Source organism: Clupea harengus, unplaced genomic scaffold (genome assembly GCF_900700415.2).
Source record: "Clupea harengus unplaced genomic scaffold, Ch_v2.0.2, whole genome shotgun sequence".
NCBI classification, from domain to species: Eukaryota; Metazoa; Chordata; class Actinopteri; order Clupeiformes; family Clupeidae; genus Clupea; species Clupea harengus.
The window spans coordinates 35,669-52,935 of NW_024879898.1; the positions used below are offsets into that span (position 1 = coordinate 35,669).

The 17,267-nt window shown below is 43.4% G+C and overlaps 2 protein-coding genes across 3 annotated transcripts in view; both read right to left on the reverse strand.

The window, feature by feature from the left end:
- The window catches only part of LOC122130673 (class I histocompatibility antigen, F10 alpha chain-like), a 28,976-nt gene extending 25,882 nt beyond the window's left edge, over nt 1-3,094 (reverse strand). Inside the window, exon 1 of the mRNA XM_042705392.1 lies at nt 2,940-3,094. Within this exon, the coding sequence (XP_042561326.1) occupies nt 2,940-3,009 (70 nt within the window). The 5' untranslated portion in view covers nt 3,010-3,094. The remainder of the gene's footprint in view (nt 1-2,939) is intronic.
- Nucleotides 3,095-11,894: 8,800 nt separating this feature from the next.
- Nucleotides 11,895-16,960, reverse strand: LOC122130675 (NADPH:adrenodoxin oxidoreductase, mitochondrial-like). 2 transcript variants are annotated; one of them, XM_042705394.1, is made up of 5 exons: nt 16,808-16,960; nt 16,085-16,182; nt 15,758-15,855; nt 12,956-13,051; nt 11,895-12,244 (listed from the first exon to the last, which is right to left on the reverse strand). In XM_042705394.1, the coding sequence occupies exons 2-5, from the start codon at nt 16,155-16,157 to the stop codon at nt 12,059-12,061; spliced, it is 453 nt and encodes a 150-aa protein (XP_042561328.1). In that variant the 5' UTR covers nt 16,158-16,182; nt 16,808-16,960; the 3' UTR covers nt 11,895-12,058. The 2 variants fall into 2 exon arrangements, with proteins under 2 accessions (XP_042561328.1, XP_042561327.1); XM_042705393.1 differs by having other exon boundaries at nt 11,902-12,244; nt 16,073-16,182; nt 16,808-16,957.
- Nucleotides 16,961-17,267: the final 307 nt, after the last annotated feature.

The following is a 17,267-nucleotide window of genomic DNA, read 5'->3' on the forward strand; positions in this document are numbered from 1 at the left end:
CAAAAAGAGACATGCATACTAGGCCCATGATCATCATCAGTCTCTAGGTAGACCTTCTGTACCCACGTTTGTAAAATAAAATGAAACTGCAGGGTATCTTTCACTTTGACACACTGTGAAATTAGTTATGGCAATCAAAGGGCATAAAACAGTGAAAATAGGTGCCCCCATTACACACACACACTCAACCTTGGTGAAATGCAATGATAGACACAACGAAGTTTGCTTGTTGACTTGGGCTTGCTGCTCTCCACTCCAAATTTCGTTGTATGCGAATACAATGACAATAAAGGCTTTTCTATTATATTCTATTCTATTATCTTTACTGAACCCATCACGGCACGTCAATCTCATTACATATCAATGTGCATGTCTTACAGTATATGAACCAATGCTAGTGCACAGTAGCAGGGCGCCCCAATTCTTATAATTTTTTTTTTTTTGCTGGGCAGAGTTTTTTTGCGCCCCCTTCTATATCGCCAACCAATATTTTGACTTAAAAAAAAAAATCGAACATAAGGGAAAAATTTGCCAAAAGTCGAAAGATGAAGGGGTACGTACCTCCTTGGTGTTGTCAGAACATGCACATTGAGGGGTATGGTTTGAGTGTGTGTGTCCAAGCAACGTCAACGAAAGAAACTATGAAGAGGCAAAAGCCATCCGGGGTGCAATTCTAAAAGAAAAGAAAGGAAGAACAAGAGAAACGTGCCAAGGAGAAAGTTAAATCCTTAAATCCTGTTCTAAGCCAAGAATGAATCCCAGATAAGAAAACTTTCATGAATGCCAGAATTGCCCCGGGCACTTTAGTGGAGTTAAGAAGAAAAGATGTACCTTATCATTGAAAGCCTTCCTACTCCCTGTCACATAGTTATTTAAGGATTTGACAGAGGCGTTTATATCAAAAATAATATGTCCGTTTATTATACATTATACAAAAAAGACATGATTCAAATATAGAGGGCCAGCCAGTCATAAATTACCCCAGGGTGCACAGATAAAGCAAATAGCTAGTGCAACAACACTACAAATATCTTACTTGTTGCATAGCACACCCATTAAGGGAGACAAACACGGCAACTTGTCAACAAGTGAGAAACACTGGTGAAAATCCAAGTAGCCTATTGTATTGTCAACTTTAGCGAATGGATTGTATGTAATCTGGCTAGTTAGCTAACCCACCCATACACAGAAAAATACATCAGCACCTAATCTATCCAAAGGTATGAATACCAATTAGACACATAAACTGCCTTTGACACTGAGCACTACTTCAGATCACCATGTGACCAGTGACCCTATACGGGTAGGGCAATCGATTTCAATGAGTCCGATCATGGAAGGCCCTGAAACAAGGCTTTGTTGTTTGTTGCATTACAGCCCCATCTACAGGTGATCTTCATGTACAGTATATAGAGAGTGAAATAGACATCTCACTGCAAGGGATGCCAACTTATATTCGTCAAGCATAATAGAAAATGATCAGAGATGAGTTTAAAAAGCAAACAACAAACAAAAAAAATGCAAATCACATGACGTGTACCTTGTGAGAAGGTCTTCTACATTGTGCTGTGCTTTAAAGGATGGCACACAAACTAGGAAGTGAGATCGGTTGATACAGGAATAGATGCCACCGCGCATGGCATGTTTTATATTACCTGGTCAGCCTACAATCTATATATTACGTAATGTAAACTAGATAACTTACCTGATGATTCATCAAACTGGCTAATGATTACACATTGTGATTAGGACACCACTGTACTGCAACAAAACTGCTAGTCTAAATCTGACAAAACAAAACTGCAAGTCTAAATCTGTGAGGGCCTGATATGACAGGGACATTCATTGCAACCCCTAACGCTAGCTAGCCAGTGACGTGTGACGTTCCTTGTTATTGCCATTCAGTCGAAACTGTCATCAGGCTATCTTTAACAAAACATAGCGCAAGTTCAGCTGTACCGCAATTTGAGTAATTTTCGTTGTGTTATGAAATTGAAATTTGAATAATTATAACAAGGTTAGTTTTGGTGTAGCGAGCTAGCCAGTCATTAGACATGATTCAACTAATCAAGAGCTATGCATCTTGGAATGAGGTGCAGTACTTTACTGTAGAACTGTTAAGAAGTTAAGATTTTTTGGAGTGAAGCTTGCCTAGGGCGCCAAATGTGCTAGGGCCGGCCCTGCAGTGCACAGTAGCCATATAGTGGTGCACTGCTTTTTAAAAGATTTATTTTGGGCTTTTTATGCCTTTATTTGGACAGTATGACAGGATGCGAGGCGGAGAAGAGATGGGGAGAGGACCTGGAAACGACATCAGGCCAGACTTCAACCTGTGTCCCCGCGGTTAAATGAAGCCCGTAAATGGGGGGCTTATCGGCTTGCGCCACAGTGCCCCCCAGAGTGGTGCTTTAAGTAGAACATATAAGATAGTACAAGGAATCACATACATCACATTAGGTTACTGATTAGCACGATGACAATTCACATGACGTTCCGTCTGTTTACTCTGTCAAATTGTCTCACGCACACGTATCCTTAGCCTAACCTGCAGTAGCATAACCTCAGGCATTTGAGCGCAATAAGCCGTAAAATTCCAGCATAACCAACACATTGCCATGCACTAGATCAATTCCCTAGTGTGTAAAATTCCCTTAAAGAGTTACATTATATGCTAAAATCTTGAAAAATAAAGATGCAAACAACGGAAATCTTAACAGCCTACCGATACGTCACATTTAACCAAACAGAATAACATCTGCGACTATCAAACTCTTCATGGAGTTTACACGGATGACTTTCAAGTCAAGCAAGCTGAAATCTTCACAGTTTTTAATCTTCCAAAAGATTATGAACCCTGTGCCAAATCTCCACGACACAAAGGGACAACAAACAAAAACCCAAACGAGAGCTTTATACGAAAATAAAAACAGCAAACTAACCTCCTGAAGCAACATGGAAACAACATAGGACTACCAGAAGCATTGCGGTCGTCATATTTGTCTTCATCATATGTAAACATTACAGAGTGATAATGTATATTATTTTCCTCCTGACTGGAGATTCTGCTCTTTCAAACTCCATGAAGCAACTGACATACAACGACGGCGCTCAGAATTAATAATTGACATGCGCCCAATTAGAATTTCTGGAAAGGAGACTGACACCCAATATCATTTTAGAACAGTACAGACGTCATCTGTTCTGTGGCAGAAATTGTTCTGTAAAATTAGATTTGGAAACCGAAAGTATAATCTGCAGCAAAACATATGTTAGGTAGGACCACAGTGGGGTAATTTCCTGTCTAAATGGGTGCAAAATGACTGTGGGACCATCTTTGCTTCAGCTTAAATATAATGGTATCATTTATTCATTGTTTTGAAAGATGTCCTGCAACCCAGATGTATACAAAGGAGGATTTTGCCCCAATATACCAAACCTCCACGGTTTTGACAAAGTCACATTTTATTTGAGGTAAAACATTGACTCCTAAACATGATTTTCAATTAATTCAAATATATCAATGTTTTGTGAATGGACACAAATAGTTAAAAAAAACATTTGTATAACTCCTGCGGCTCAACTGGTAGGGGAAATCCTAAGAACAGCAAGGTCATAGGTTGGATACCCAAGGAGTATAAATACAAATTAATTATCTATTACATCTATACAGTATATGTCAATTCAGATGAGTTTCTGCAAAAAAAAAATGAAATGGTCCATAGGAAGACAAGAATGTTAATATCACTGGCAAGGACAACATAATTCTGAGTAGGTGAACATGCTCTGTTTGTATTTCTAATTGCAAACCTTTTGGATCAAAGCCTTAAATTAATTAAATGGATCGTGGTGTAATGCTTTGCGAAACACTTCAGTCGAGGTCTTGAAAATTTTAAATATCAAAAACATTTAAAGCACCCATGGCTTAATACATTACAACTTGTATTGTCATGACAAGAAGTTGAGGTTTAAATGGATCACTTTTGTACATTTGTACATTTTGATGAAGCCTCGTTTCAAGATGTAATCTGCTGACCAAAGCTGCATTATGCTGAGATGTGTTTGTCACTATCATATTGCAACACTAATGTGTTCCAACATGAAGAAAACCATCTCATCACAAAAGCATGTATTTAAACCAAGATGATAAGGTGGTATGAAACCAAATGTTTGGCAACATTTACAACAAAAATGGACTTTGGCCATAGTTTAGGCTGTGACTTATTCATAACTACAGTTAGCATTACATTGTAAAACATCAATCTGTTAGTGAGTAGAGAATCACGTAGAAGCTCCCACCACTTGCAAAACTGATACTGGAAAACATCTAGTTTATTTTGACCATTTATGCACTGATTGGTGGATGTTAGATGTCAGGATCCTGGTGCAGAATCAGGGAGTATGTGGAGTGATCAGTGATCTACCTGGAGCTGGAGATGAGCCAGGGAGACGTGTTCAAGGCTATTGCATGTAGGCTGATGGTTACGACAGAAAAGGGTTCCATACACCCACACATACACAGAAACATACATCATCACCTAATCTATCCAAAGGTATGAATACCAATTAGACACATAAACTGCCTCTGACACTGAGCACTACTTCAGATCACCATGTGACCAGTGACCCCATACGCTAGGGCAATCGATTTCAATGAGGCAGATCACGGAAAGCCCTGAAACAAGGCCTTGTTGTTTGTTGCATTACAGCCCCATCTACAGGTGATCTTCATGTACAGTATATAGAGAGTGAAATAGACATCTCACTGCAAGGGATGCCAACTTATATTCGTCAAGTATAATAGAAAATTCTCAGAGATGAGTTTAAAAAGCAAACAACAAACAAAAAAAATGCAAATCACATGACGTGTACCTTGTGAGAAGGTCTTCTACATTGTGCTGTGCTTTGAAGGTTGGCACACAAACTAGGAAGTGAGATCGGTTGATACAGGAATAGATGCCACCGCGCATGGCATGTTTTATATTACCTGGTCAGCCTACAATCTATATATTACGTAATGTAAACTAGATAACTTACCTGATGATTCATCAAACTGGCTAATGATTACACATTGTGATTAGGACACCACTGTACTGCAACAAAACTGCTAGTCTAAATCTGACAAAACAAAACTGCAAGTCTAAATCTGTGAGGGCCTGATATGACAGGGACATTCATTGCAACCCCTTCCTACTCAAAGAATAACACCCGGGGCCTAAAGTCTAGTACTGACCCAGAAGAGACCACTGATGTTATCAAGGAAGGATATTAACTACATCCTTAAATTAATTAACGAGTCTGTTAAGAATGCCATTACATGTCATCCAATAAATGAATCTCATCTAAAGAACTCCAGGAAGAACTAAAGCTGATGGAAAAATGCCCCGATATATGATGACTTGACAAATATTTCCCCCAAATGTCCAACATAAAGGAGCACCTACAGTTTAGTGCACAACTGACAGTAATTACACTCAAGACCAATATTCATGCTATAGAGTGCTCACTATTTGGCCATCACATACTAGTCTGATTTGATATGTAAAGAAGGTGAAATAATATTGAAATACAGCACCAACATTTGATCTCATCCAGGAAGTCAAACACTGGGGGCATGGGGTTGAGGGCAGCACTGCCCACTGAATAATGTTCAGGGAAATGTTTGTTTCATTCAAATGCCAACAAAACTTAAAACACCAAACCAAAATGAATCAAATATAATGTAATTCTGGATAATGGGCATACTTAGAGCCTGTATCAACAGGGCATAGGTATACCTGAAGAGGGCCTACTTAAACCTCCATAATCAGTGGGATATAAGTGGCTGAAGATGGCCCACTTAGAGACACCATCAACTGGGTATAGCTGGAGAACCCTGTTGGATTTGGTTTTCGGTCATGGTTGTTGTGGGAAGGTTTCTTAGTAATGCTTTGGTGTATTTTCAGATGTGTGTGGCGCTCTCTCTGGTGTTGACATGTGTTTACTCTAGACCCATCATGAGTATGGAAGGGGTGGGTCTGGGATGCCAGACACCACTTCTGAGCCCTCTGGGGGTATTATTGGCCTAATCCAATGAAACACTGATGAAAGTGTCCTCTTGACAACCCCAGTGAAGAGCTCACAAAGGCATCTCTGTTGTTGCTGTTGTGAGGCATTGTTTAGTATCAGTATCCTGGTTGTGGAGTACCCTGATGTATTCTAGCATAGTCTAGGTTGTTTTGGTATGATTACATGCATGTAACATTGAGAGGTTTGGCTGCTGTGGGAAGTCCCCAACCAATAGCACAATAAATGTAACATCTTGCCAGATGTATACCTGAATATATAGAAACGTAAACTGAGTAATTTCTTTAGCTTGAAGCTTTGTCTGTATTAATATATTTTATGGATTACAAAAGGGGAAATGATACAAAGAAGAATGAGCTGATGGCATTTTGTAAAATAATAGTCTCAACATTCTCAGCTCCTGAAATATACTGTATACAACAGGCAGTAGGATCCACTGTAACTTTGACAAGTCAAAATACAGAATCATGGCAAATTCAAAGTGTTTATTATCGCATACACCAAATTTCTTCAGCGCAGCGAAATTCTTACGACTTGGCAGCCAACATCTACGCAGTAGACGGCATACAACAGGTAACACAAATAACATATACCAAAATAACATATACCAGAAATAACATATAACAAGTAACAACAGTTTGAAATACAAGAAGGGCAGTTTCCAGGGTGGGGAATATTAAATTAAATAAGATAAAAAATGTGTGTTTATATATATATGTAGCAAGTGTATTTGTATGGGTGTGAAGTACAAGGTGATGGCGACTGTTCAGTGTTGCTGATCTAGCAGCCTAACAGCCTGGGGGTAAAAACTGTTTGTGAGTCTGGTAGTCCGTGCTCGGATGCTCCGGTAGCGTCTACCAGACGGCAGCAGTGTGAATAGACCATAGCCTGGGTGGCTGTGGTCCTTGACAATGTTCCGTGCTTTTCTCAGGCATCTACTGTTGTAGATGCCCTGCACGGAAGGGAGATGGCCGCCGATGATACGCTCCGCTGTCTTCACCACCCTCTGCAGGGCCTTGCGATCGGCAGCGGAGCAGCTACCATACCAGGCAGTGATGCAGCCTGAGAGGATGCTCTCAATGGTGCATCTATAAAAGTTTTTCAGAGTTTTTGAAGACATGCCAAACTTCTTGAGTCTCCTCAAGAAGTAAAGCCGCTTCTGTGCAGTTTTGACCGCCGAGTCCGCTTGCATGGACCAGGTGAGGTCATCCTTGATGTACACACCGAGGAATTTGAAGTTGGAGACTCTCTCCACTGCAGCTCCCTCGATGTGTATGGTGTTGTGACCCCCCCTCTGTAGCTTCCTGAAATCCACAATCATCTCCTTGGTTTTGCAGATGTTTAGAGACAGGTTGTTGTCTTGGCACCATGCTGCCAAGCCCCTTACCTCATCTCTATAGGCGGTCTCATCGTTGTTAGAGATGAGACCCAGGATGGTAGTGTCGTCTGCAAACTTCAGGATGATGTTGGAACTGTGTGTTGCCACACAGTCCTGTGTGTACAGGGAGTACAGGAGGGGACTGAGTACGCAGCCCTGGGGGGCCCCGGTACTCAGGGTCAGTGAGGAGGAGGTGTGTTTGCCCATTCTCACCACCTGGGGTCTGCTCGTCAGGAAGTCCAGGATCCAGTTGCACAGGGGTGTTTTAAGACCCAGGCTCCTGAGCTTCGGGACGAGCTTGGCAGGCACAATGGTGTTGAATGCTGAGCTGTAATCCACAAACAGCATTCTCACATATGTGTTACCCTTTTCCAGGTGGGAGAGAGTGGTGTGTGTTGCAAGGGCGATGGCATCATCTGTTGATCTGTTTGTGCGGTACGCAAACTGAAAGGGGTCCAGGGTGTTTGGAAGGGTGGAGCAGATGTGGGATCTGACCAGCCGCTCGAAGCACTTCATAATGGTGGAGGTCAGTGCTACGGGGCGGTAGTCATTTAGGCAGGTGATGGATGATTTCTTTGGTATGGGGATGATGGTTGCCTGTATGAAGCAGGTGGGGACTTCAGACAGATGTAGCGAGAGGTTGAATATGGAGGTGAATACCTCCGCTAGCTGGTCGGCGCACCCCCTGAGGACGCGGCCAGGAACTCCATCGGGCCCGGATGACTTCCGAGGGTTCACCCTTTGGAGCTCTCGCCTCACGTCAGCCACAGTCAGGGACAGAGTGCAGTCGTCTCGGTCCTCGGCCAGTTTTGCGGAAGGAAGGGGGTTGGTTGCCTCAAACCTTGCGTAAAAGGTGTTGAGGTCGTCAGGTAGAGAGGCGGCAGGCTGATCATCACTGCCTAATGTTATAATAGTGGAGGCTTTGACTGTACCTAAAGCAATACACCTGAGGCCTGACAAGAACAAAGAGTATATACCATAGAGCATCGGTTCACAAACTGGGGTACGCGAAGTGGTTCAGGGGTACGCGGGGAGAAAATTTCCGCGATAACAGAAAACGGACGGAATTCGCAGAATGTACCGTTTGAAACAGAATTGCAACTTTCAGACGGAAACATCATTTTGTGCATCAAAATCGCCCAAATTCCTCTGTATTTTGTCCTGCAAGGCTGTATTTCTTTCTTATAAACACAACAACGATCGCAACGATGAACAAGCATTAATTAGAAAACAAAACCACTGAGAAAATGTTACGTCTGTGCTGAACTCCGCTCCGGCGACGCCCCCTATTCAACACAGACCTCCGTAGCCTGTCAAATGAATTCGCTCATCTTCCCAATCGCCTGCAAATAATGTTTTTTTAGTCTTCTGTTCTGTTGATGGCTGGCAAACAACAACCTTAGAAGGTTTGGGTCACTTGTGGCACATATGATTCACTCATTTTAAGCCATCAATCTACCTCTGGGTGAACAAAATGAGCCGAAACGGATTAAAACGGAATTAAAGTAATAGGTGAAGAGGAAACGGGGGGGGGGGGGGCTGCTGGAGATTAAATGTCTGAAGGGGTACGGGACTGTAAAAAGTTTGGGAACCACTGCCATAGAGCTATACCATAGAGCTATATACCATAGAGCTATACTTAGTCATATATCACAATGCCGCAGTCATCTGGGACATTAAAAGCCCAGAGGGGACAGTCTATCCTCAGGACTGCAGTTAAAGGAGCACAACCCATTCTTATCAAAGAGCCTACATCACAGTCACCTGAGGCAGAAGCGCCTACATCACAGTCACCTGAGGCAGAAGCGCCTACATTACAGTCACCTGAGGCAGAAGCGCCTACATCAGTCACCTGAGGCCCTACATCACGGTCACCTGAGGCAGAAGAGCCTACATCCAGACTATACCCCTCAGTTCAGTCCATGCCATTCACAGCCATACAAACAAACAATACAACTTTAAAATCAACCCTTAACCCTGGGTCTTGGTTAAAAGTCTAGCTGACGCATTTTGGACCACTTGTATCTTATGAAGTGGTGCTTGGCTATCCCTGAGTGTAGTGCATTACGACAGTCCAGTTTGGAGGATAGAAAAGCATGGACCACCTTCTCACAATCTTTTTGGGACAGGACATTTCTTACTTTTAGCAATCGTTCTCAGCTGGTAAAATGTAGCACTAACAACCAAAATGTATGTGCCTATCAAATTTCACATCAAAGTAAAAGTTATATTCAAAGTAAAGTTGTATTCAAAATAAAGATGTATTCAAAGTAAAGATGTATTCAAAGTAAAGATGTATTCAGTGATGTATGCAGTGATGGGAGATCCCACGCTCTCTGAATATCTAGACACACACACACACGCTTGTAGTTGTCCATCGAGGCGGATGATGACGTCCACTTCTGACTTTCAACAGTGAGTTTTCTGGTGGCTGTATAGTGCCATCCTGGATCCACAGGTCTTGTGGCAGGTGGGACATGTATATGTAATAGTGGTGGTACTGGCAACCTTGGTTGCGTTTCTTTTATGCCTTCTTTCCTGTCTCATGGCTTTCCTATCCTCCTCCAGTGCTTTGGTCCCGTCTTGGCACATCTGACGCCAGGTTTACGGTCAGCAGCCAAGCCCTCCAGGTCCCCAGGTCTGATTTTACACTTCTTTAGCACTGTTTTAATTTGGTCTTTATAGCGCTTCTTCTGTCCTCCAGCAGAGCGTTGGCCTTGGGCGAGCTGGCCATACAGCACTTTGTGAGGCAGCCGATTGAGGGGCATCCTTATAACGTGCCCCAGCCATCGTAGCTGGTAGTGGGTGATGGTGGCCTCAATGCTCTTACAGCCTGCTCTCCTGAGGATCTCAGTGTGTGGCACTCAGCCACGCCAAGGGATTCCTAGCATGCGCTGGAGACAGCGTATGTGAAAATGCTCCAGGGACTTCACATGGCAGCTGTAAGTGACCCAGGCTTCACAACTGTAGAGGAGGGTGGTGATACAAACAGCTTGATACACAGAGATTTTTGTATGAAGATATAGGTTGTTTTGAAAGACCCGGCGCCTGAGTCTCCCAAAGGCAGCTGATGCTTGTTGGATTCTGTTCTGGACTCATTGTCGATGTTATTGTCCTCAGAGAGGATACTCCCCAGGTATTTGAATGATGGTACTACAGACAGATGCTTATCAGTGATGCTGAAAATGGGTGGGGTGGATGGGATGTTGGTGCTCCTTTGACAGACTACCTCTGTTTGGTGGTGCTGATGGTCAGCCCCATCCTGCTGTAAGCCTTCACAGCTGCATCCAGGACAGCCTGGAGGTATTGTGGAGTGTGAGCCACAAGAGCGCAGTCATCTGCATACTTCAGCTCAAGGACCCTCACTCTGTGCAGCTTGGTGGTTGCTTGCAACCTCCTGATGTTGAAGAGGTTGCCATCTAGCTGATGTATGGGCTGATGAAAACATCCCATAGCAATGGAGAGATGCCAAAATTGTCAGTGTGGCCTTAGAAAGAACAGGAGTACAGTCGACATGGTCTTCACAGCCCGGCAACTTAAGGAAAAGTGCAGGGAGAAACATCAAGACCTGTTTATGGCTTATGTCGACCTGTCCAAAGCCTTCAACACTGTGCAGAGAGACCTACTGTGGGACATCCTGCTCCGGTTTGGATGCCCTAGCAAGTTTGTTAACATCCTCCGACAGTTTCATGATGGTATGAATGCTAGAGTGGCAATAGGAGGACAAGAGTCTGTCTCCTTCCCTGTGTGCACAGGGGTCAGACAGGGGTGCGTACTAGCACCAGTGCTCTTTTACATCTTCCTCCTATGCGTCACCCAGCTTCTCCATAAGGAAATTGAGGACAGTAGTCTATAGGCTAGACACACACACACACACACACACACACACACACACAAACACACACAGAATAAGAGCTGAAGATGTATTTGTGCATCACTAGCATAGCAGTGATGGGAGATCCCGCGCTTTCTGAATATCTAGGCAATAAATAAAGTGAGAAACTTTATATATAGAGAAATCAATCCATCCATCCATCCATCCATCCATCCATTTATCTATCTATCTATCCATAAGATTGTGAGAAGGTGGTCCATTCTTTTCTATCTTCCAGACTGGACTATTGTAATGCACTACAGATAGATAGATCGATCGATAGATCGATAGATAGAGAGAGATTGATTGATTGATAGGAAGAAATAAAACAAGAGAATGAAGTAGTGCATGAATGAGTGACTCAATTACTATGAATGAATGAATGAATGAATGAATGAATGAATGAAAGAAAGAGTATATCTTCATAAATTGGACACATTACTGAGAGCCAGGCCATGGAGGCCCTTCAGAACATGTCAAAGTTTACGTAACAACAGAGCGTGTGGCACAGATCCAGTTTAATAGAGGCAATGTGCCAGAACACACACACTCACACTCACTGACACGTACACACACACACACACGGCATGGTAAGCCGAGGCAACACAAACAGCAACACAAACGCCAACACACACATCCACTGGCTGAAGCCCAAGGAACAGGAGGCGGAGTCAGAGTGACAAGCACAAACACACACACACACACACATCCACTGGCTGAAGCCCAAGGAACAGGAGGTGGAGTCAGAGTACCAGCACATCTTCACTCACACACCAGCACCACTGCACTCCCACAAACACACTCACCAGCACAACTGCATGATACACCTGCCTCAGTTCGTCCACACTCACGTCCTTGCCTACATTGACGTTGCCAAGGAAACGACAGCGCTCGTGCTGGGCCGTCTGGGTGAAGGTGTTTATGACATTCTGTGAAACAAACAGACACACACACACACACACACACACACACACACACATCAGAGTGGCTGATCTCTGATCTTAAGTGACCGCTTTGGTTTAATGAGTGAGTGCAGAGTAATCAGAAGAAGAAGACACTAATTCAAAGGGTGTGTGGTGTGTGTGTGTGTGTGTGTGTGTGTGTGTCCATGTGCATGTGCCGGAGCAACTCTTGTAAAGAGAGGGTGTTTGTGTCTGTCAGTCACTGTGCGTGTGTAGGAGGGGTTAACTTGCATGAATGAGTAGGTGTATGAGTGACACACACACACACACACACACACGGCGTATCTTCAGTGACTTCTTTGGTTTAACAAGTGGGTGTGATGTAATCAAAGCGAGAAGATAAAAAAAGTGTGGGTGTGTGTGGTAGGCCAGGTGTGTTTGTGTGTGAGTAAGTACGTGGTGGACTCTGTATGTGTATGCGAGTAGGGTTGTTTGCAAAGCGCGCCCTCTCTCTCACACACACACACACACACACACACACACACACACACACACACACACACACACACACACACACACACACACACACACACACACACACACACAGGATAAGAGCTGATAGCTGGTCTGTGTGTGGCTGTCTGTTTATGTGTGGGAGTCACTCTCTTGCAAAGTGTGTGTGTGTGTGTGTGTGTGTGTGTGTGTGTACGTGATATGGGCATAAGGTGAAAGTCAGACCTTGACCTCCGGGTGGTCAGGGGCAACCCCAAAGCGCACGAGGCCAAACGGGACGGGGAGACGCTCGTAGACATCCACCTGCACATCGGGGCAACCCTGGAAGAAAAACACAACACATACATGGGTGAGCCTGGAGGAAAAACACAACACACACATGGGTGAGCCTGGAGGAAAAACACAACACACACATGGGTGAGCCTGGAAGAAAAACACAACACACACACGTTGGTGACCAGGAAAACCCACTCACAGTGACTCTCAGACAAAACGCTGACACACAAACTATTTCATTTACTGCAACATGTCAGGGATTGCCAGCATGGATGGACATGTCATGGTGCTGTGGAGAGATAGCCAGGGAGCAGCTTTAAGTAAAACATCTTCTCCATGCATAACAGCTGCCAAGCAGAGTTAGAGAAAGCAATGCATACACACACGCCTAACATCACATCACCTGAATTATATCACACTCCAAGGACCTTATTTTCATCCAAAGTTTCCATCTTAAACAGTAAACACACACACAAGTTAGCTATAAGTTGCAGCTGCTGTGCTTTTTCTGCTACGCTTTGGCTTTTTTAACGAGAAGGTTTTAGAGACCCTAAAGGACAAATAAAGATGCTGAAATGACAGGCTAGCCACAAAATAAATGTAGAAAAATGACAGGCTAGTAAAAAAAAAAAATTTTGCTCAACATTTATTTTAGGCCTTTAAGGAGAGGACGGTGAAGAGTAGACTGGAAATGAGTGGGTCAGAGAGTTAGGGAGTGAGGCCACACCCACACAGACAGACACACAGACACACAGACAGACAGACAGACAGACAGACAGACACAGACAGACAGACAGACAGACAGACACACACACACACACACACAGACACAGACACCAACCCTAGACTTCTACTGGATGCCACTCAACAGCTCTACTGGAAAAATGGCACTTGGTTGCTCAGGGACATGTAGTGCAGGATATAAACCCAGCAACCGTCTAAGACAGCGTCAGTGTTAATTAAACCCAGCCACCATTTAAGACAGTGTCAGTGTTAAACCCAGCCACCATTTAAGACAGTGTCAGTGTTAAACCAAGCCACCATTTAAGACAGTGTCAGTGTTGTTCAAATGGTCTTAATGCTTCCCGGAGGCTGGATGTTCTTTGTCTAAACAGCAGTGGTCAGAAGATATTTGTTCAGCGAAAGTAAATGAAAAGGATGCAGGAGAAGAGCTCAAAGGGATCAAACGAATCAAAAGAAGCTGTGATCATCTGTATACTTGTGGAAACATGGTGTGCAGATGCGTGTGACGTGCGCTCTCCTCCTCTTCCCACTGTTTGGTCTCAGAGACCTTGCCTCCGTCCTTGCCTGTTGATACACACTGGCCTTGCAACAGACAGCTAGACGTGTGTTACCAACCTTGCAGGGCCAACCTTGCAGAGCCACCACTTTCTCTAGTGGGCACATTAAAGACTGACAGAGCAGAGCAGAGTGTGTGTGGTGTGTGTGTGTGTGTGTGTGTGTGTGTGTGTGTGTGTTGTCAAACTTCATGCTCTTACCCAATAGGTGTGGACTAACCTTCAGACACATTCAGAAATACTGATGTCTGCACATACGGCTACACATCAGTAAGTTATCAAAGAGCAGAGTGTGTGTGTGTGTGTGTGTGTGTGTGTGTGTGTGTGTGTGCGTGTGTGTGTGTCTGCACATATGGCCACACATCAGTAAGTTATCAAGAAAAAACATTGACTACAACTCATATAACAGTTTATAACACAACACTGTGAATCCAGTGCTGAAACAAAGTCCTGGGGTAATATGAAGTTATGTGTGGGTGTCCTGAGGTAATATAAAGTTATGTGTGGGTGTCCTGAGGTAATATTAAGTTATGTGTGCGTGTCCTGAGGTAATATTAAGCTACTTTAAAGTTATGTTATAAAAAGTAAAATAAAGCTATACTTAAAGCTATGAACTCCCTCTGTGTCCGTCCCCTAAATGATTCCTTCCAAAACAGCTGCAGACCAAAGAATAGTTCTGGCCCAGGAAACATAAAAAACTAGGTGCACTTGTCTTGAAGTTAAAGGGGGATTATGCCAGTGACACAACAGGAACAACAACAATGATGCCATTCTAGACTACTGCCTGTGCCTGTGCCTGTGCCTGTGCCTGTGCCTGTGTCTGTGTCTGTGTCTGTGTCTGTGTCTGTGTCTGTGTCTGTGTCTGTGTCTGTGTCTGTGTCTGTGTCTGTGTCTGTGTCTGTGTCTGTGTCTGTGTCTTGGGGCGACAGTGGTACAGGAGGTAGAGAAGTCGTTTAGTAATCAAAAGGTTGCTAGTTCGATTCCCTGTCGAAGCGTCCTTGAGCAAGACACTGAACCCCTAATTGCTCCTGATGTGCAGTGTGCCATCAGTGTAAATGTAAAATGTGTATACATTGTAAGTCGCTTTGGATAAAAGCGTCTGCTAAATGACTCTGTGTCTGTGTCTGTGTCTGTGTCTGTGTCTGTGTCTGTGTCTGTGTCTGTGTCTGTGTCTGTGTCTGTGTGTTTCCTGCCACTTTTAGAATCTGATTCCTTGTTCAAGCCTGGGAGAAAACACATTAACTACAGATGAATCATCTGAAAAAAAGAGAGAGCAAGGAGAGCCCAGCTATTATCCCATTATCAACTTGTAATGAAATTCCTTTTCTTGCTATCACAAAACATCAAACGACCTGCACAAACCCACTACAGCACGCTTCTTTTCAGCATTCCGACAGGTGTGACAGATGAGTTTGGGTGGGGATAGCTTACTCAATTGAACCCAGAGACTCACCTTTATGATGTGCTGGGCGGTGTAGAAACCGGCCGGACCGCCCCCTACAATGCAGACCTTTGTGTGCGGGTCAGGAGTGGTGGAAAGGCCACGCCATGCTGTGCAAACAAGATCAAATCATCAAGTGGAATCATGGCTCAATGGAGGGAATGAAAATGTTCATTCCGGTAACACAAAAGCAGCCAATAGGCTACAGCACACAAAATACCCTTTGTAAATCAGTGACAGTATATCACATATAGAATGTCTTGCAAGAACTTACTCCTGGGTATGCAACGTTATGTTCACATTTGATGTCATGTAATTGTAACGTACCATATAATTTACCGGCAAAGTTGCTTGGCGATGTCCGCACTGATTTCACGATGAAAAACAATGATTTTTGGACTGTTCGATTCATATTTGATCTGTGTTTAGCAGCAATACTGAAAAACAAAGTGAGCACTACATGACTAACTGCTGACCAAAAAGTAGCTTATACACGCAGAGATTAACGTTATGTGATGCAGGCTGGAATTAAGCTTTTCATTTACTCAGTTACTGAATGGAGGCTCTTTTTTTCTTGAAACCATCTAGTAAGTAGCCTTAACCAGTTATATCTGACAGAACGCAGAGCAAACTAAACTATTGGTCCGCTTCGCGTCGTGCCTAACTACTCCCCTTACCTGTTCTAAAATCAGCGCAAAACACGGCCTCTTGGGGCTTATTGCTTAATTTAACATAACTTTAACATGACATAACTAGCAAAGCGTGTTCCCTGTCAGCATTCTGTTCATTCAGCGCTGAAAGATAACGTAATATTACTGGAGTAACACTTAAATATCCTCTTGAATCCTCAGGAGAGGTGAAAGGACCATACTAAATTAAATGGCGAGGCATTTATTAACGTAAACGTTAGCTACCTAAAGATAAATACTACTTCAGCATTAGGTTGTGTCAAAACTTTGGTCAGGTCGGCAGTAACCTACATGAGCAACATGCAAGTTCTATGAAGCAGATTTCAAAATGAGTCAAAATAAGGAATAAGGCTCAGTTGAACAAAAAACTTACAGGTACCAAAGACGAGTTCACATTATCAATTTGGAGAACAACAGGATCAATATACGATGAATGCAACGTCAAACATCCTCAGCAGGTTCAACATCAGCGTCTGAATGCGTGTATCGTCCACTACATTCCGTCTGAAAAATAAGCTTCCGCCACAAAGGTTCCGCAAATAAACGATTCCGTCTCTCTACTCTCACATACACACACACACAAACACACACGCGCACACAAGCACAAACACACTATCTCTCTGTCTAACACACACATTACAGATGGCCAAAATCAAGGTCATTTCAAATTGAAAACGTCTGGTCAAAGTACCCCAAGCTGAATATATTGATCTTCAGTGTTGCTTCGTTTACCTGTCACACTAGGCTTCAGTTCTTCTGTTGTGGCACATTTAACTCATTTCAAACGTTTTTGGCATTTCTTTTTGTTATGTGCATCTGTGTCTCTGTAAGGC